Source organism: Rhopalosiphum maidis, chromosome 2 (genome assembly GCF_003676215.2).
Source record: "Rhopalosiphum maidis isolate BTI-1 chromosome 2, ASM367621v3, whole genome shotgun sequence".
Lineage (NCBI taxonomy): Eukaryota > Metazoa > Arthropoda > Insecta > Hemiptera > Aphididae > Rhopalosiphum > Rhopalosiphum maidis.
Genome location: NC_040878.1, coordinates 38,696,095 through 38,715,887, shown reverse-complemented (window position 1 = coordinate 38,715,887; position 19,793 = coordinate 38,696,095). Strand labels below are relative to the sequence as shown.

General features: G+C 29.4%; 1 protein-coding gene across 1 annotated transcript in view; it reads right to left on the bottom strand.

The window, feature by feature from the left end:
• Window positions 1–2,286: 2,286 nt before the first annotated feature.
• Window positions 2,287–19,793, bottom strand: part of LOC113552457 (basement membrane-specific heparan sulfate proteoglycan core protein) — a 146,749-nt gene continuing 129,242 nt past the window's right edge. Inside the window, exons 25-71 of the mRNA XM_026955336.1 lie at window positions 19,542–19,729; window positions 19,292–19,436; window positions 18,887–19,044; window positions 18,677–18,816; window positions 18,522–18,589; window positions 18,174–18,314; window positions 17,979–18,116; window positions 17,765–17,908; window positions 17,495–17,697; window positions 17,177–17,402; window positions 16,942–17,109; window positions 16,677–16,867; window positions 16,475–16,604; window positions 16,152–16,304; window positions 15,829–16,092; window positions 15,598–15,748; window positions 14,652–14,809; window positions 14,408–14,585; window positions 14,154–14,290; window positions 13,895–14,072; window positions 13,538–13,686; window positions 13,347–13,473; window positions 12,973–13,280; window positions 12,879–12,889; window positions 12,745–12,820; window positions 11,607–11,724; window positions 11,364–11,544; window positions 11,038–11,277; window positions 10,637–10,974; window positions 10,344–10,544; window positions 9,944–10,110; window positions 9,779–9,875; window positions 9,536–9,645; window positions 9,288–9,459; window positions 7,198–7,332; window positions 6,646–6,823; window positions 6,460–6,560; window positions 6,142–6,293; window positions 5,863–6,082; window positions 5,435–5,767; window positions 4,770–4,988; window positions 4,488–4,650; window positions 4,239–4,381; window positions 3,707–3,963; window positions 2,721–2,899; window positions 2,494–2,634; window positions 2,287–2,429 (exon numbers count right to left, since the gene is read on the bottom strand). Of these exons, the coding sequence (XP_026811137.1) occupies window positions 2,559–2,634; window positions 2,721–2,899; window positions 3,707–3,963; window positions 4,239–4,381; window positions 4,488–4,650; window positions 4,770–4,988; window positions 5,435–5,767; window positions 5,863–6,082; window positions 6,142–6,293; window positions 6,460–6,560; window positions 6,646–6,823; window positions 7,198–7,332; window positions 9,288–9,459; window positions 9,536–9,645; window positions 9,779–9,875; window positions 9,944–10,110; window positions 10,344–10,544; window positions 10,637–10,974; window positions 11,038–11,277; window positions 11,364–11,544; window positions 11,607–11,724; window positions 12,745–12,820; window positions 12,879–12,889; window positions 12,973–13,280; window positions 13,347–13,473; window positions 13,538–13,686; window positions 13,895–14,072; window positions 14,154–14,290; window positions 14,408–14,585; window positions 14,652–14,809; window positions 15,598–15,748; window positions 15,829–16,092; window positions 16,152–16,304; window positions 16,475–16,604; window positions 16,677–16,867; window positions 16,942–17,109; window positions 17,177–17,402; window positions 17,495–17,697; window positions 17,765–17,908; window positions 17,979–18,116; window positions 18,174–18,314; window positions 18,522–18,589; window positions 18,677–18,816; window positions 18,887–19,044; window positions 19,292–19,436; window positions 19,542–19,729 (7,710 nt within the window). The 3' untranslated portion in view covers window positions 2,287–2,429; window positions 2,494–2,558. The remainder of the gene's footprint in view (window positions 2,430–2,493; window positions 2,635–2,720; window positions 2,900–3,706; window positions 3,964–4,238; window positions 4,382–4,487; window positions 4,651–4,769; window positions 4,989–5,434; window positions 5,768–5,862; window positions 6,083–6,141; window positions 6,294–6,459; window positions 6,561–6,645; window positions 6,824–7,197; window positions 7,333–9,287; window positions 9,460–9,535; window positions 9,646–9,778; window positions 9,876–9,943; window positions 10,111–10,343; window positions 10,545–10,636; window positions 10,975–11,037; window positions 11,278–11,363; window positions 11,545–11,606; window positions 11,725–12,744; window positions 12,821–12,878; window positions 12,890–12,972; window positions 13,281–13,346; window positions 13,474–13,537; window positions 13,687–13,894; window positions 14,073–14,153; window positions 14,291–14,407; window positions 14,586–14,651; window positions 14,810–15,597; window positions 15,749–15,828; window positions 16,093–16,151; window positions 16,305–16,474; window positions 16,605–16,676; window positions 16,868–16,941; window positions 17,110–17,176; window positions 17,403–17,494; window positions 17,698–17,764; window positions 17,909–17,978; window positions 18,117–18,173; window positions 18,315–18,521; window positions 18,590–18,676; window positions 18,817–18,886; window positions 19,045–19,291; window positions 19,437–19,541; window positions 19,730–19,793) is intronic.

Here is a 19,793-nt window from a genome sequence, read left to right as displayed (position 1 = left end):
TATTATTTTTTGTACGAGTATTAAATAAACTTATAGAATCGGTAGGTACATATATATAATGTGTGTAGGTTATGAAATATATATCGTGCTACGTTATTCACGTTATATGTTTTATATAACTTTGGGCAATTTTATAGCAGGGAATCAATATCTTATTTGAAAGTACTTGTTCCTATTAAATTATAATATAAAATAGAGATATGTTTTTGGCGTAAAATTGACTTAGATTTGACTCTTTATTTTAAATACCTTAATAAAACATTGAATAACAAACGTTAATTATATATATATATATATATAATTGCCTATATAATATTATAAAAAAATATAAAAATTAAACATAATTAAATTTTCTATGCCTAAGTCTTCACGTGATTTTTTTAATACATTTTTACAAGGTGCAACGATATTTGGTGATAAATACCTAATATTATATTTTTGATTGGACGGTGTAAAATAAAATGATTTGCGAGTAATTTATAATATTTTTTACAGCCGTCAACTCTTGGTATACGTAACAAACATAATACATAATATACTATATAATGGTACATAACATAAATCACAACCCATGTGGTATATATAATATATTAATTTATATATATATTAATATTTTCCCATGGAACGTTATAAATTAGTCAACAATAATATCAAAAACAACGTAGTTAACATAAGCCTTATGCTAAAGTTATTGTGTGTACAAAAGCATTCGTTATTGGTGTCGGACACAAAGTTTTCGGTTTCGTTGAGGTCCGGCCACGCGGAGACCGTGGGCCACCGCGGGTCCACCTGAAACACCACTTGGTCGTTAGTGGTTTGTGTAAATATCAATGAAGACGGTATGCGCCTCAAGTCATTTTTTTTATAATAATAGCTGGCGTCGTAAACGAAAAAGATCGATTATTATTATTATTATTATTACCCGTCACGAGTCGTGGAAAAGCAGCGTGTTAAAAAGACAGATAAAATACGTTATTATTAGTTTGGGCAAACAAAAACACAATCAAGGCCGTGAATTTAATGAATTTTCATGTTATTTGAATTGTTTTTTAATACTTCTTTTTTAGTTCCATAAATTCACAGTTTTCTAGATAATATATTAATGCAGAAAAGTATCGTTCATCATATGCCATTATTTACCTGTTACAAATAGCAACGTTTTTGCCGGACAACGATTTTTGTCCCAGATTCACGTATCCTGAGTCCTGAATACGCACGTCTCCGATACAACCCTCGTACCCTTTGTAATGGTTGTCGTTCGCTGTAAGTATGACTTCCGGTACTCCACCTGCGCAAAATAATTAGCTTTTTTTAAAACTCTATTATCCGCGGACAGGTTTTTTTTAAATAAAATCACTCAGAACTAAGATAAGGTCAGTGGTTAGAGTCAAGTATGGTAAGTTATTAACTATAGAAATTATTCATAAGAACATACAAAAAACCAATAAAAAAAAAAATTCTCAACTAAATAAAAAAGATGTATTAAATCATTCAATATAATACATATTATTATGTTAACTAATAAAACCTAAACAACTTAATCAAATTATTTGGTAGTTGCGTTTTTCTCTTAATAAAATAAATTAACAACTTAATTAATTGGAAATTTGAATATATACACATACATTAACATTAAAATTTATTTCGTTGAAATTATAAAATGTCTATTTTATACTTGATTTAAGATCAGTTTATAGAATTATATAATTACTTATAAAATATGTAAAATGTTTTATTATTTATAATTATAAATCTGTAAAATTCTTTTTGATAAGTTGTTTAAATAAAAAAAAAAATTACCCAGTTAAAAATTAAAATTTATCACGATTACCTAAGCTCTCTCCTTCTTACTAACATAATATAAGTAATAAATAAGCACTATAAAGACTTACCGATATATATCAAATCTGTAGATTCCAAGAGTTGTTGTATATCTGCGTCCCTTTCTTTGCCGTATTCTGTGGTTAGCCTGTCCAGCTCCAGAGACCATTCAGCTCCGTTTCCGCGAATCAATATCACATGAGGTTCGTTGTTGTTGACGTGATGGTCCGTGGCTCGGATCGCTGGTGTCGATCTGCCTTTGAATCTATGACTAAGTTCCACGTAGCCGTTGACGACTATAAAACGAGATACGATTCATTAATGGAAATTATATTTAATTTGATAAGACATTCATAAAATCTCTTAAACCGATTACATAGTGATTTATTTTTAATTAAAAATTATTTTCTCACTCGAGACGGCGATGTAATTGTCGACTACGCCGTCATTGTTGGGCTCTTGACCTTGCCAGTATAACAGACCGTTAGCCGAATCTGTCGTGAACGTCATCGATATGGAATGTTCTCTCTTGTTTCGGTCCAGTAGACTGTTTTCTAACTGCAGATAACTATTACCGCTGAAATTCGCAGTAATGTCTAATATCACCTCTGCGAAAAAATGCTGTGTCAAAAATACAAAAATCAAAATGTATCTATTATAATCAATACGCACTGTCGTCGCACGTCGGACCCGAATATCCAAGCGGGCAGTCACACCTATACGAGTTAGAATCTATATCAGTGCATACTGCCATTGTTGTGACACGGTTTCAATGTTAAACACAACTTCGCTTCGATGTCGCACTTCGGGCCACTATACATATAAATATAGATGTCTCATTTCAGTATATCGATCGATAAAATCATAATAATAATCTAAATCTATAACAATTGATTTACCTGAATCCATTTTCACATTCACATTCGTATTCGTAATGTTTGGGCGTAGTGTGACAGTTTGCATAATTTTTACAGTGGTTATATGAACAAGCGTCTCCACGTGCAGCTACGCAGTCTTCCGTGTTCGCAGAATCCACGATAGAACCTATCATGTCCAAGTCCATTCCTGATACTTTGAGCTAAAACGGACATATTGTTTATTAATTGACTATTTGGTCAAAGTTTATGTTCACTGGATGTATTAAAAAGATCCGGAGTGTATTTAAATGTATAATGTTCAATATTATCATTCGGCTGCCTATTATATATTGTTACACGCGTCTTGTTAAAACTATCAATAAGATATTATCCAATATTATTTGTTATATTTATTATTTTTAAATAAGATACTTATTGCGTTCCAGGCAAAACTTGTATTAATTGTTATGTTATTATTGTAGTGACAGTTAAAATTCACTGTTGATAAACAGACCAAATAATAATTAAGCAAATATCCAAAATAACTGTAATTCATTTAAATTGTAAATCAAATTATTTATTGTATTGTCTAATAGGAAGTATATAAAATTATAATTAAATTTATTTGACCAGTCTTATTCATTATTTGAAAGTAGTTTTGGATCTATTTACATTTAATTTTTAAAAAGAATGTATATTTATTATTATTTGTATGAAAAAAATTAGTGTGGTATGTATGTTAATAAATTATAATCTATCTGACTTTAAACTTATTAACTCGAGAGTAACTTAACTCGTGTGTATACAGTATAATAACAATTTATCATAATAGAAATGAAAAAAGTTTTGACGTTATTTATCTATATTATGAAAATAAAAATGTATAATGTATGGCCAAGTAGCGAGTGTCGAGTTTGGACGCAATAGTAATATATAATTAATGATTATATTTTACTCTCTCAGTAGTTACAATTATTTATCGATGCACATAATTATAAAAATCAGATATCCGTGGACATAAACGTTACCATTTTTATGCATCCTTTGAAATTGGTCTCGACTTCTACGGATTTGGCGATTTTCACCTTGTACGAATCGTAACCACCCACAAACAAGTGAGTTTTCAATTCCAATGCATGCATGTTACCGTTTTCAATGGACCTGATTGGCGTTTCTTTGTTGACTGACAATTTGCATTCCTGTGTTTCCGTGTTACGGCTAACGGTTATCGTGGTCCACTCGCCAATTTCCAAGTTTTGTCTGCTTCGCAACATGGACGTCATACCTAAATTAAATTAAAAAATCATAAAATGTCATTTTAATAACAGTTATAATACTACATATAAAATAACTACGATTCGAGAGATATGCGCTAAAAAAATTAAAAATATTTAGGGCATAGTTTTACAATATTATTTTTATTAATAACAAAACCCAAATATGTATTAATGTTTTAAATTTTGAATTACAAAATACATTTTTATTAGATCAGGTTCCTTAAATTAACTTTGCGAAATTCATTAAGTCCCTAGCCCAGAAAGTTATAAACTTATAGCATACCGGCTACGGTGTAACGGAATTCCACCTGTCTGTTCTTCAACGTCACTGACATAAATTGGCCGATTCCTTGATGGTTTTGAGCGGCGTAAAGAATCACGCCGTCTGTCAAAGACGCCGGATTTATTTTCAAGGATATTGTAAGTCTGAAATGGACGAAAACAATAATATTAAAACATTCATCGAATTTTTAGAGAACGAGATATATAAATCATTCAATTATTATTTAGGTAAGAAAGTTTTTTTAAATACTTTTGTTGCGAAGTTGGTGCAGGGTATGCTAGATAAGATTTGCCAGAAAAATATGGTTCTACGATATCAACGGTACGTTCACATCTCTTTCCAAGTGTACCGATTTTACATTTGCATTCGATTTCATCGTGACCGTTCACACATTCACCAAGTCCACAGATGCCTATAATAATTTGAATCAATGTTAATAGAAAAAAATAAAATTGTTCTATAAGACTATAACAAATCTAATTTGCTAAGCGATTTAAGATATTATTTTAAAGCTAAAAACCACAGACTTACCAGGCGTACACACTTCACTTATTTTGTCACAATACTCGCCACTGTAACCAGGTTGGCATATACACGTGTACCCCTGACTAGTTTGAGCCTCTTGACAAATACCTTGGTTCAAACACTGATTGTTGGAACAAACGTCACACGTGCCTAAACCTTCTTTGTCAACCGAATCCTTCATCAAGTTATACGTACGGCTTTCCGATTTGAAACCGCTGACGCAACCTGTAGAAAACCACGTATTCAACGATATATTATTAATGTGAACTATACAGATTACAGGTATGCTACTGTGATAGTGACATAGTAAGTTAAATTAAATTTTTTTTTTAATTTGTTCATAGCTTATATTATGATGATTATGTAATGAAATATATGCATGTGCACAATACATAATATACTTATTATCTATATAAACAAGTTTTTAATTCAACTTCAAAAAAAAGTATTGAATATTTCTATAGTTTTTTTGAAATTAATATCAATATTAAATACTTGGTGATTACACAACAATAATTATATTATTAGAAAAATTTGACAATATTTTAATATTTAAAACGTTGAATGTTGATTACTATTCGTATAGGATTTATTAATTTAAGTTTTTCAGTTTGAGATAACGGATATACACCACTGCAGGTGTCTACTTTTTAGTCGTTATGTAAACTAACCAATGAATCCGGTTTGGAATCCTGCATCTTTGTGTATCGACTCAAAGTCGGGTACTCCGCCAATGTATAAGAGTTGGGACAAATCCATTCCTTGGAAGGTTCCCGGACTGACTCCGCGGTACGGGCCGCGACCATCGATGTACATAGTACCGTGTTTTTTAACTCTTTCCAGCTTAGCAATGTGCCATTCATTCAACGTCACAGGTTCGGTGGCTTTTATGATCGCAGCCCCAGATCCGACGTCAAAACGGAATTCAGGAACACCGTCACGAAGCCCGAATGAGAAAAAGTCACCTGATCCACCAGATTTTTGACCGTTGTACAATATCAAACCTTCAAAAATAATACAATAAGCATCGAATTTAAAAATAATAATAATAAAAATACATAACGAACGAATATATTATTATGATGCAATATTAACGTACCATCGTTCATTTCGGGTTTGAAGTGAACTTCAATGTTCAGTTCTAAATAAGTGTTGAGGAGGGTTGGGAACGCTAGGTAGCTGTCGGTACCGCGGAATGAGGGTACGATTCCGGTGACAACAAGCACTGTTGGAATATCCAATCTTACCATTTCGTTCGAAGCTGTACACAAGTATAGTCCCGCACTCTTTTCAGTAACGTTGTACAGTGTTAAGTTTCTCTGGAAATATCGATAAAGTTAATGGAAGCTTAAAATGTATTTTATACATTAAGTCTTACGCGATCGTATATAGGTTCCATTTGAGGTCCAAACTTGGCCCAAGAATATTCAACTGGTAGTGATAGATCGGTGTTACATTCGACTACAACAGATTTTCCGTATGGTGCGTACTTGGTACTCACTGATGGTGAAGCCGCATCAGACGGAGTTGCTATAAAAAAGAAAAATGAAATTAAAATACAATTTATATTTAATTAACCTAATGTTGTGAAACACTTACGAAAATCATAATAGGTAAAGCAATTCCAAAGAGCATCATTATATTATATTTACACAGTTAGATATTTTCTAATTAATACAAAAAAATTGTAACTTACGTGTAACAGTTAACTCGTAATCTTCAGTGATGATGTTATTGTTTTTATCTCGTTTCGTACATCTGTAAGTTCCGCTGTTCTCTGGTTTCACGTCATTAAACCTGTCATAGTTAATCCGATGTTATTAAAGATTTTTTAAATGTAAACCATCAATAAAAGATTTTTGTACACTCAGAAATAACGCACTTGATAATGGACCCTAGATTTTCAACATTGTTTTCCATGTCATCATTTACTTTGGCCCACGTAATTTCACTGTATTCGCTAGAACTTGTGTCAGAGGTCCAAATACACTCAAGCTCTAATATGTCACCAATGTAAACCGCTCCTTGACTGGGCTTAATATAAAGACCAGAGTTTCGACCTTTACACAATATGTATAAAAGGTTACGTTTGATAATTTAAAATATTAAAATACAATTATTATTAATTTGAGATAGTTGATAACATGTATATAAATATCTTTTACAATTTTACCTGAGTTAGGTTGCAATAATATACGAATCTATATATAATGATTAATGACTTGTGTACAGTTAGGTTAGGTATAGTGCTTTCTTGATGAGTTTTATGTATTGAAACAAAAATAACTACTTTATTCATAAGCATTTTAGTGTATGTGAATTTATTTATCGAACAAGTGAATATAGCACCTGTGTATTGATTAGTGAATTATTAAAAATCAAGAAAGCAAGGTGTGTGTATATGTTTATTATGAAAAAAAACACGGGGACAAACCAATTCTATTTTTCTTCTCCAAACACGATTCTTCTTCATCCGAACCGTCGGAACAATGAGGTTTGCCATCGCAATACTGTGCAATATAAATGCATCGCCCGTCGTTACAGCGGAACTCGTCAAACAGACAAGATGCTGAAGATTTGTTAACATAGACAACCACCATCACCAAAAGCGAAAACCACAATAGAAGTTGACAAAATCGTGCAAGAAGTAATAAAATCATATAATATTAAAACTAAAATTTAGCTATAACAAAAATTGGTGCATTATATATGTAATATAATTTAAAAAAAGTAATTATGTATTGCCTGCTGAGACAACACAAACAATTATAATAATTGTGCAGGACGTGTTACAAAGTTGATACAAGTACAGTAAATTAATATATAGAATACATAGGCAGTCAAGAAAATATAAATGTTTTAAAAGTACAAAATACCTATAGTTTTTGTATTTATAGTTCTACTTATATGTACATAAAGCAAAAGTGTTTTAGAATAAAACGTGTGAAGCAAATATGAATAAATTTAAAAGCGCAAAAAATATTTAAAATGTGATTATTTGATTTTAATTTTATTCAGAATAATTTACCAAACATGTTCACCTCATTTTTTTTTTTTTTTGGTAATGCATTTATTCAAATTCATGTGAATTTTTATACTACTTAAGAAGTGTCCTATACTCCTGTGGTGATATAAATTTTTTTTTTTCAAATAAGAACTCTTATTTTTACGGTAAATTATTATATAGTGTATAATTTTATACCCAATTTAAAATTTAAATTAATAGTTTTTCAGTTTTTAAAATGTTTTACTAAGGGTAATATTCGGAATATTCCTTAGAATTGGATTAATAAAAAATATAAAATTAATATAATATTGCCAATATTGGTTCTAGTATTTATTATACTTGAGCCATTTTTACAAATTATACATGTTGATAGATGCATCAATAACCAATAAAATGTTTAAATCACCATAACCCCATATTCTCCAAACCCATTATCATGGACATATCATCCTCAGTACATAGACACAATATTAAATAACCTTAAATACTTGTTCGAAATTGTATGTTGATACATCAACATTTTTAGATAAATTATACTGTTAAATAATTTACAGTAGTAAAGAGAGTCCTTATTTGAAAAATAAAAGTCTCCACAGCCAGGATACCCTCTTTTAGTAGTAAATTAAATCACGAGAATTTTAAAAGATGGTCTTTAAGGCAGCATGTTTAAAAATTTCACAAAATCAGATTTTAAATAATTGCATTATTGAAGAAAAAGGGAGCACTGGGAGCAGTATTGGTGAATCATCCTGTATATAGAAAACGAATACTTTTGCATAGTAAAACTATATAATATTTGAAACAGACAATCATAGTATACCAGATTATTAAGAGTAGAATATTATAAAATAGTATGTTTTTTAGTAATTTACAGACAAATGAAGAAATAAACAGTCACTACATATACGTATTATATACCCACAACATTTACACGAATATAACGCATTATTAATTATTTTAAAACTGAGTAATTATTTAATAAAACCAAGTTGTAAAAATTGCATAAAAGCCTAAAGTGGAAAGTTCACATATTGCATTAAGATTCGGCCAACAGACTTAGTATAAGCATCGCTTATAAAATATTATATATGTAGTGTATTTATTATATTACATATACATTAAAATACACTTTATATTTATAACCAATGGTATTAGTAAAAAAATGAGGTTATACATTTATATATTATTTCTACATTACTGTACCTATTTATAGGTATATTATTTATTGTAAAGTTAATTCTCTGTGTTATTAAAGATATATTTTAAACTTTAGAATTAGAAGAAAATATATTATGTAATATAATGCATTAATATTTTTAAATTACCACCACCTAATCATACTACATAACCAAAAAAAAAAATAATTAAAAAATGTACAAATATGCGTTTTAATGTTTTATATTATAAGATATCCATTATTAAAAAAAAAACTACGATGACTTAAAAAAGGTCTAAGAATAATATGAAATAATAATAACGATACCAATACTATTATTTAAATTCAATTTTTTACTTACGGAGAACACGGAGATCTATGTAGTCAGTAGTTGAGCCGTACGGACTATCGACTTTACATAAGTAACGGTCAGTGTCATTTAAACGTAAGTTTCTTAAGCTTAGTACATCCCCACGTAATTGACTGTCATTTGGAAGTGGTGATCGGGTACGACTCCATTTCACGGTGTATTGCTATTGAAAGTGTTATATATCGATGAGTGCAATGATCTATTTATGATAAGTTATTACAATTGATAGTACTACTCACTTCACTTGATCTGGGTAGCACACACCGAAGATTAGTGTTTCCACCTTCAAATACTTCTTGATTGTGATCAATAGCTCTAATGATCGGAGCAGGACGATCTCGCGAGTTATCTAAATAGTATAGGCAATTCATTAACTATATTGTATAATCCAAAATTAATCCGTTAATAAATGTGTATTCTATAGGACTTAAACACTCAATGCTTTGTTTATTCTTTCACAATTATATTTACTAAAGTCTTACCGTTCACTATGACTTCAGCAACAGATTCAGCTTCGCCAATATTGTTAGCAGCTTTACATAAGTATCTACCAGTGTCTTGTTCGGTGATACCATTGAACTACACATTAATAAATCAAGTATAAATATGAATTAAAATAAATATATATAGGTATATAAAAATATTACTCTTAAAAATCCTCCACTCGTTTGTACAGTAGGTGGTAACGAACGACTCGACAATTTTGACCAAGTAATTGTAATAGGTTGATCTCCATCTGCGGTGCACATAATTTGAGCGTTGTCACCTCGTTTAACTACTTGGCGTGTTGGGTTCAATACAATTCTTGGAGGTTCTAAAATATACAAGTTTATTTTATTATTGTTCATATTATTATAATATTATATTATACTATAGGTATTTAATAGTTATGTCGAAAATTGTTAAAATATTATTATTTTTTACCTCCAACAGTACAAAGTTGATTTTTTTCTGACAGCGTGTTAATAATTACAAAATATTATATTATTCTCAAATAAATTTAAATAACTTTTAAACGATAATATTTTATTTCAAACATAAACTTACCAACTACTCTTAATGTAATGGATCGTCTGAACACAACAGTTCCGTCGGATTCGATACCTATACAGTTGTACAGTCCTTGATCCGATTTCTGAACATTTCTTAGAATTAGCATATTATCGATAATATCATGTTCTTCTGATAATGATAGTTGGTTACCTCTCAACCATGTTAATTTAATGCGATCTCTAATTGCAGTTGCATCTATAAATAAGTGAGATAAATTGAAATATAAAAACCGTATAATAACTATGATGGGAATAAATCATAGATGTATTTGAACATTTTAAATTTACCAGCATTGCAAGTGAGAACTGCTCTAGATCCTACCAAATTTACTAATTCATCTTCGGGTTTTGTATTAGAAATGACACCTCCATTTTCGTCATTTCCGGCTATATCACCTCTAAACGGTCCTGATGGTTTATTATCCTCTTCATTTGTATTTATTTGTCCTTCATTTTCTCCACCAGATATTTCGTTCACGTCATCAGACACAATTAATTGTATTCGGTCTTCCACAGGCCCGGCAGAATTTTGTGCTACACAAGAATAAGTTCCAGTATCTGATGGTTGAGCACTATCTATAACATATTCAACTATATCGGAAGACTCCGTATTACTGCGAGATTCCCTGGAAATATACAATTTCAATTAAAACAAGATTCAATAAATCATTAAATCAAATCAATCTTACTGGTAAGAAGGATAACCCTGTGTTAGCTTAGTCCATGTCACGGTAGGTGTTGGGTTTCCAGTGGCATGGCAATGAAGTTTAACTTGTTTTCCTGGTAGTACAGTTACAATACCAGAAGGTCTTAACTTAATAACAGGGAGAGATTGAACTTCAAGAATGGCTGTAGCTGATGTCATGCCAGCATTGTTTCTTGCTTCACAAACATACTCTCCTGCACTAGATGCTTCCATACCAGTGATTCTGAGACAAAATACATAGAGATAATATTAAATTGATGCTATGTTTCAAATAAAATATTATGATGTTTTCATTTCATTTTTTCATACTTAATCACTCCGGGTGGAATCTCTTCCATTTGACTAGGTAAACTTTCACCATTCCGTCTAGTCCACTTGATAATAGGTGTAGGAATTCCACCAGTTACTCGACATTGGAATAGTACACTACCTCCAAGAGTTACGATTTGTCTAGCACTTGGATATAATTCAATAGTCGGAGCTTCTCTTCCTAACCAATTATAATAGAATAATATTATTAATACAAATATATTTAAATAAATATTAACATACTTTCAATATCAATAATAGAAGATGCTTGTGCTGTTCCGCCTTCATTTGTAGCTTTACAAACATAAATACCGCGGTCTTTGACTTGAGCCGATGGTATGCGTAGTAAAGATCCACTTATCTAAAAAAAACCAAGAAGACATATCAAATAAAATAGGAAAATAAATAATAATATAAATTATACTGTATATTTTGTTGGTCAAGAGCAATTAAAAATGACCATATAAATAACTACTGTAGTCTGCAATAGAAAAAATATTAGCTAATCCAGGATTGTTTTCACTAGTAATGAGAAATAAACACAGGTCAATGTTTAACTTGGACTAAGTCCGTTGGGGGTTACACAAAAATAAATAACTTTTATTGATTTATTTATTTTAATCTATCTATAAATTAATAAGTTAAAATGAAATATCACTAGAAAATTGTTATTTATTCTTGCCATAAACAAAACGAAATACTACAATATATTAGTTACATTTAATATTAAATGTGTAGTTAAATAAAATAAAAAAATAAATATGATTGACATGGCTTTTAAAATACTATACAGTGTACACCATCTATATATTAATATTAATATATTATATATCTGAATCTATCATATTAATCGGTTTTGTCTAAATTTGAGACCCTTCTACTAATATATTCATGTAGTCTAGAAATGTTTCTCGTCTCATACAAATTCTTATTTTGTTCATAATTCAATTTGTAAGTACCTATTGAAAGATTGATAGCTGTAGCTATAGAAATTGATACACATATTAGCATTCAGTAAGTTTTTTTAAAACTTTCATATCTTATATTTACTTCAAAAGCAAATCATAAATGAATTTTCCACATTTTTCTCTACTAAATTTATTTTAATGTATAATAGGAATATTAGGAATATTATATATGGTCAAATATTGACAAAAAAAAAAATTTAAATAAGGAATGTATGAAGACAATTCAATTTAGTGTCAAAAAATTAGTTTTTTTAATAATTTCATTATTGTTAAACTACTTATAGTGTGAGCACGTTTTTCTGCTGTTGTTTGTCATATTATTAAAAGTAAATAAAAATAAGTGATCACTATTAGGAAGTGTCTATTATGAGAGGTTTCACTATACATAATAATGTGTACAATTGTATACATACCTGAACATTTGGTGTTAAATTTTCATTTATTTTAAACCATTGTACTTGAAGATTGGGATCAGTAGTCGACAAACATCTGAGTTCTGCGAGGGTACCTTGTGGAACTATTTGTCTATCTGGTTCGATGCGTAAACTTGGTGGATTTCTACATTCAATAAAATTATAAAATTATTTTCAATTTTATATAGATTAATAAAATAAAATAAAAAATAAATTGATAATATTCACCTTCTCTGCACAATATTGACTTGGTACTTCGACTTCTGATTCAATCGCTCCAGATCTATATGAAATTGCTGAACAGACGTACATACCAGAGTTGGAAGGTTTAAGACGGTTGAGAGTCAAAAGACCACCATTTTGTTCAGATCCATATGGTAATGGTTGATTTCCTGCTTTTGACCATTTTAATGCATACTGAGAGTCATCTGAACTAATACATTGAAGACGTACAACATCACCCGGTCCTGAATATTGGGGTGGATCTATTGTCAGTGACAAAAATTCATTTGGTCCATTTGTGACATTTTGGGAAGCTATTTAAATGAAATTAAATATATCAGTTTGTACAGTTAAATATAATAATAATGTTTTAATTTTACGTTCAATATAAATTATGACTCTTTGTGAATCAGTTTCGCCATTTTGATTTGTTGCTCTACAGAAATAAGTGCCTTGATCAGATTGTTTTACTGCCGAAATACGTAACACACCATCCGCAGTCCAATACTAATTTCAATCAATGATTTAGTGATCATATCATTTATTTTATATATAATTATAAATAGCTTACAGATGGGCTAAACTGTTGATCTAATCCTCTATACCATTCTAGTGTAGGTGCTCCAGGAGATTGACAAACAAATTCAGCTGGTTCACCAACTTTGAGTCTAAGGTATTTAGGTCTGATTTCAACAGTTGGTTTAATAATATTTGTTCCACCTAGATAATAATATTATAATTAATACAATTATAGTTAAGATATTGAAATACTTTAATTAAAATTATAATATATTATATACAATACAAGTAGGTATCAATTTTACCAATAGTGTTTATATCCTGACGAAATTCTATATTGAAAGCATGGAATAAAAATTTATATTTTTATATTTTACAGAAGAATAAATAAATAATTGTTAATTATTACCTCCAACAGCAAGTGTTTTCTTTTCACTGATGGCTGAATAACCATCAGAAGCAGTGCACACATATACTCCAGAATCTGATGTGTCAAGATTTGTAAATAGCAAATATCCTGATCCATTATCAATTGCTCTATTTGCAGGTAAACTACCGCCTTCTCTTGTCCATTTTAATACAACAGGCTTAATAAATATTTACAACAATTTTTATAAATTACTTCATTTGAATTATTATATAGGTATATAAAAAATAATTGATTATACCCGACTACGTCTAGATCTGGCATCACATCTAAACCTTACAGTACTACCAATTTCGACGATCTCGATTGATGGATCTGAAACTGTGATGTAAATTTCTGGCTGACTTTGTATCGGTTTACTGGTTATTGCTGCTTTGTCTAATATTCAAAGGATAGGTTATGTGAATAAAATTATTATTACTTTTATTTAATACATAAATAAATAGCTTAAGACTTGAATTATATAAACTAATAAATTTATATTAATATTCTTACCTGCTATTTTCAGTGTTTTTTTATCACTGAAGGATGAATATCCATCAGTTGCTGTACAAATATATACTCCACTATCTGAAGGTTCTACGCTAGTTATATACAAGTAACCTGATCCATTGTCTTGTGTACGGTCAGATGGCAAATATCCATCTTCTTTTGACCAAGTTATATTAATTCTCTAAAAAAAACATTTGAAATATGTTATAAGTTGTTTTAAGAAATTAAAAAATAAAAAATATTTTACTTGTGAACGACGAGAATTAGCAGCACAGTGTAATGTAACTGTATTTCCTACTTCAACAATTTCGATTTTCGGCTCAGTAATTTGGATATAAATTTCTGGCTGTGGAAGTGGTGGTGGTGATGATGGTGTTTTGATTGAGGATGGTAGTCTATTGTTAACTGCAAATAAAAATATATATAAGTTGTTAATAAATTACTGCTATTTAAAAAAAAAAAATTCTGATAGTCTCGAAGTATTAAAATATAGTTACAATTAATTATAAAAAATAATTGTGTTAAATATTAATTCATTAAATTTACCACAATTTACACAAAGTTAAGAAAAATAAAATTCAGTGATATTTAAATATTTTAAAGATTGAGATAAGTATAATATTAAATGGTATAAAAATATTACATTAAAGCATATTTTAGTTATAATTTTGAGATCAAAAATATAATACTAAATTTGTATTATGTTACTCGTATAATATTATTTACTGTGAAAAAATTGTATAAAATTGATACTATAGAGTATAGGTTCACATTTAATTAAATTTATTTTTATAAATAATTTAAAGTGTTTTAAATAAAAATATTCAATAATGTATTGCTTTCCTTTACTACCTTAACTTATTTTGTAAAACTATTTGAGATAATGTAGATATATTTTTATAACTTATTAGAGTAACATATTATATGCATAATTATTTCCATTGATATTATTATTTATAATTATTGAAACTACACATAGAATTTACTATGGATTTTATTAAAATATTTGTTGGTATCAGCTTTAGTGTGATTTTAGATACATTTAAACTATTTGAATTAGTGAGCTATAAATATAAGTACTAAAATAAAATATAGAGTTTTATATGTACAAAAGAATTTAGTTATCCAATATTCTCAAAAAATGTATTAAGTTAACGATATTGTTAATGAAATATTTAAACAACATTCTTTACCTAAAGTATTGCATGAAGATCCAGTGTATCCAGGTAGACAATTACAAGTGACTTTCAAGTCTGAGCCTAAAGAGCAGCTTTCTTCATTAGCATTACATGGGCATCTTGTGCATTGGTCATTGGTGTTCTTGTAATATCCAACACTACATATCTAATTTGAAAAATAATTTCACTGTTTAAAATATATTTGTAATAAAAAATACTAATTACTTAAAAAATTAAAATATATACTTCACATGATGTCCCTCGGTGACCAACTGGACATCTGCATATTTCAACACTGGTTGATCGTATGCCACCAGTCTCTGATTCAATAGCTGTATCTAAACTCACATCACTGAGGTATGTTCTATTAGTCTGAGAAGCATGTATTGCACGAATTAAGATGGCTTCAATAGATGAAAGAACTTTCATAAATTCAGCTCTTGATGCAGGTTGTGGTCCTGAAGAAATTAATCGACGCCAACCTTTTTCTACTAAATGAGTACTTAGAACCTATAAAAAAAAATTATATAAAAAAATACACTTATAAACACTTAAAAACTCATATATACGGTTGTTTCGCCTGGCTGAATTTTTTTATCATTTGATTTAAATAACCATATTCCACTTCCAACAAGTATAATGTCTGTGTCGTCGCGTATTGTGGATCCTGGAAAAGTGGTATAGCGTTGGGTCCAGTTGAGGGAACCTCCATAGGATGTAATCTAAATTTAAAATAGAATTTATATAATTATGCATAAATTATTTTTATAATGTATTTACTATTTAATATATACAATAAGATATGCGTAAGATTTCATCAGTTTTGAAGGCTGTAGAATAAAAGTTATTCAACTTGCATAAATTTACATAAACATAATAATAAGATACCTACCTTATTTCCTGTAAAAGAAGATGGTAATGACCAAAATAGTTGTTCTCCACGATTAGGTGTATAGTCATAACCAATTTCATTTCTTGACACGTCAGTTAAAAAGCCAGATTTAATGAACCTGTTTCTAGTACTAATAAAATAATTTTTTTTAATTAGTTTAATTTTAAACATTAACGGTATGTAAATTAATTTTAAGAAATACCTATCAGTTAAAGTAAAACCATGATTTTGTCCGAACAACTGCATTGGAATTTGAGTAACAAATAAATTGGAAGGATAACAGTTTTGAGAAACACCAGAACAGAAACATTCTAAACATCCTTCTATATGATTTTCTGACAAGTCAAATGTACCATGTCTACAACGGTCACAACGAGGTCCTTCAACATTGGTCTATAAATGTTAATTATTTAATATTTATGCATATTTTATCTATTTATTTATTATTATTATGTATTTTTTTATACTTTGCAAACACATCTATTGTCTTGACAAGGTAATGAAGTGCCCCGAGAATCACAATCGCAGTCTGGAATCACTTCACTAGCTTCACATGGTATGCCTTTAACTGGGTCACCAGTATAACCTGGTAAACACTCATTACATGTATCTCCTGTTGTATGATTTTGGCAGTTCTGTAAGTTCAGAATTTATATAGTATACATCGTTATTAATAATTTTTAATATTGAGCAATATCATACAACACAAATTCCAGAGTCAGGATCACAATGATTTGAATGACCGTTACATGTACATGGTTCACATATTTCTAAATAGAGACCTTGACCATTTCTAGTATAACCAACAGCACAATCTTCACATGATAAACCTTTGTATCCTTCTGGACACAAACATTCTTCTACTTCAACAGCTCTATTTTTGCCAGTATTGAATGAATCAGTAATTTCAAGCGTTACTGACTGTATACTATGATGGAAAATAATAATAATTAATAATATTATATCAAACAGCATAATGTTTAGTTGTTACTAATTTATGGTCACTATAAATATACATACGCTGCTTCTTTAGTGCCAGTTGTGTAAGTTGCTTTAATTAATATGAATTTCAAACCAGCTAAAGCCATTAATAAATGTTCACGATCTGCAACCTGACCGTCTGGTCGTTGCCAATTTTGTTCTAATAGCTTAACTGATGTAGTTTTTAAAGTATTTGGTTCTACGTTTTCACGGCTATAATGCAATAATCGGATTTTGTTTTCCTAAAATTTTAGAACAAATAATGATAACAAAAATATTTCAATTTGCAATTTTTATTTGAATGTTTACACTTATGAGTTCGATATCTGGTGCACTGTTTTTGGAAGACTGACCACCTGGAACTGGTACATGTCTTAAGATGTAACTCAGAGAACCACCATATGAAGTTATTTTATTTCCCAAAAAACGTGGAGGTAATTGCCAATAATACACCTAATAATAACATTGCATGAAAAAAAAATTTTTTCCAGTAAGTATAGAATTTAATAGTGATTATTTATACTTCTTGACTGCCTGGAGGAAAGTCTGAGTAAACAAGTTCTCTTGTATTTGAATCCACTACTAGATTTGGTAAAGGAACAAAATTTTTACGCTGAATTAATTTGATGTCTTGGTTGGTCCTTGCGAATGTTGCGTGTACCTATAAATTATATGTTTGTATACATAGTGAAAAATGAATGAGTTAAATAATATTTACTTCTTGTCTATACAGTCTGGAACTGGTACATTGATTGGATACACCCATGCAGAAACAGCTAATGCAACCAAATTGGTTATCTGGTGCAATGTTGAACGTGTTAGCCTTACATTGGTTACATAAATCACCAGTTGTATAATCCTAATTAGAAATTAATAAAAAATAATATTCGTACTTTATACATGACTTTTTTGTTTTTTGGTTACAATCATAAAATAGGAAAAATATTTTATTGTAATAGTTATATATTTACTTACCACAAGTGTCAGTAAATAAGACAGCATTAGCAAATATAATTTGGCAAAATTATTAAATTATTCCGTAATTATAAAATATATTAAGACTTACCTTGCAGACACATTTTCCAGTTCTCTCATCGGGGAATGGTGATATTGAACCAGCGACATCACATATACCTGAAAAGTTAATACATTATAAAGTGTGTATACTGCAATACTGAATACACATACTCTTAATAATAATCTTAGTTTTTAGTTATTTACCTTGTTTGCAATAATCTCCAGGTTGTAAAGGATTTCCTGAATATCCTGAGGCACATTGTTCGCACCTTCGTCCAACATATCCATCAATACAGTTACATGTCGGTAATCCATCAGTGTCTAGGTAGCAACCTTTACCAAATCTAAAAGAGACGAACAATTATTTAAAAGAAATAAAAATTTTAATAAAAAAAAAAAAAAATTGTAAATTACTGATTGCCAGATGATGTTAAGGGACAAGGACAATGTCTGCATGGTATTCCTCTCGGTGGAGACCCATACATTCCTGTAGGACAGACTTCTGTATCTTCTTTATAACACTGTCCTAACCAGGAACCTTGTTGTCTACGTACATATCCAGGAGCACAGCTCTATAAAAAGTAATTTACTATTTAAACATACAGAGGTAATACAAACAAATAAAAAACTGTGTAAAATGTTAATAGAAGAAATATGTTCATATAACAAGATGTGAATACAAAGGAAGTAAATAATAATCAACTTAATTCTCATAACTCATTTCTTTGGAAATGAGTACCTATTGAAATATAATTTGTAGTTTATTTAATAAATATTTTTCATAGATTCAATTGTATTGTTAGTACATTTGACACTTACTTCACATGATAGACCAGTATAACCGGCTGGACATTGGCATTCTTCAACAAATGCTACATGTTCATTTACACTATTCAATGTTTGTGCAGAGTCCATTTTTATATGTTTTATGTTTGTTTCAGATTGTTGAGAAACATACTGGCCCCTTTTAAACAATCAATATAATATAAGTATTAAATATAACGTTGTATAAGTAAAATATATTACATCAGAATTTTATAAAAAAAAAAAATATTAATGGGATGGATACCTGATTAAAATATTTTCCACATTAGCTAAAACCATCATAACATCTTCCCTGGTTGCTAGTGTATCATCAGAATTACTAGAACTGGTACTTTCTTTTTTCCAAACATTAGCAAATAATTTAGCTGATACAACTGTATCCAAGCCTACTGTTGTTTCCGGACCAAAATACATAAGTTTAATACCATTTCCCTAGTGAAAAATTTAAGTATCATTCCTTATTCATTAATTAGTATAAATTATAAATAAAATTCCT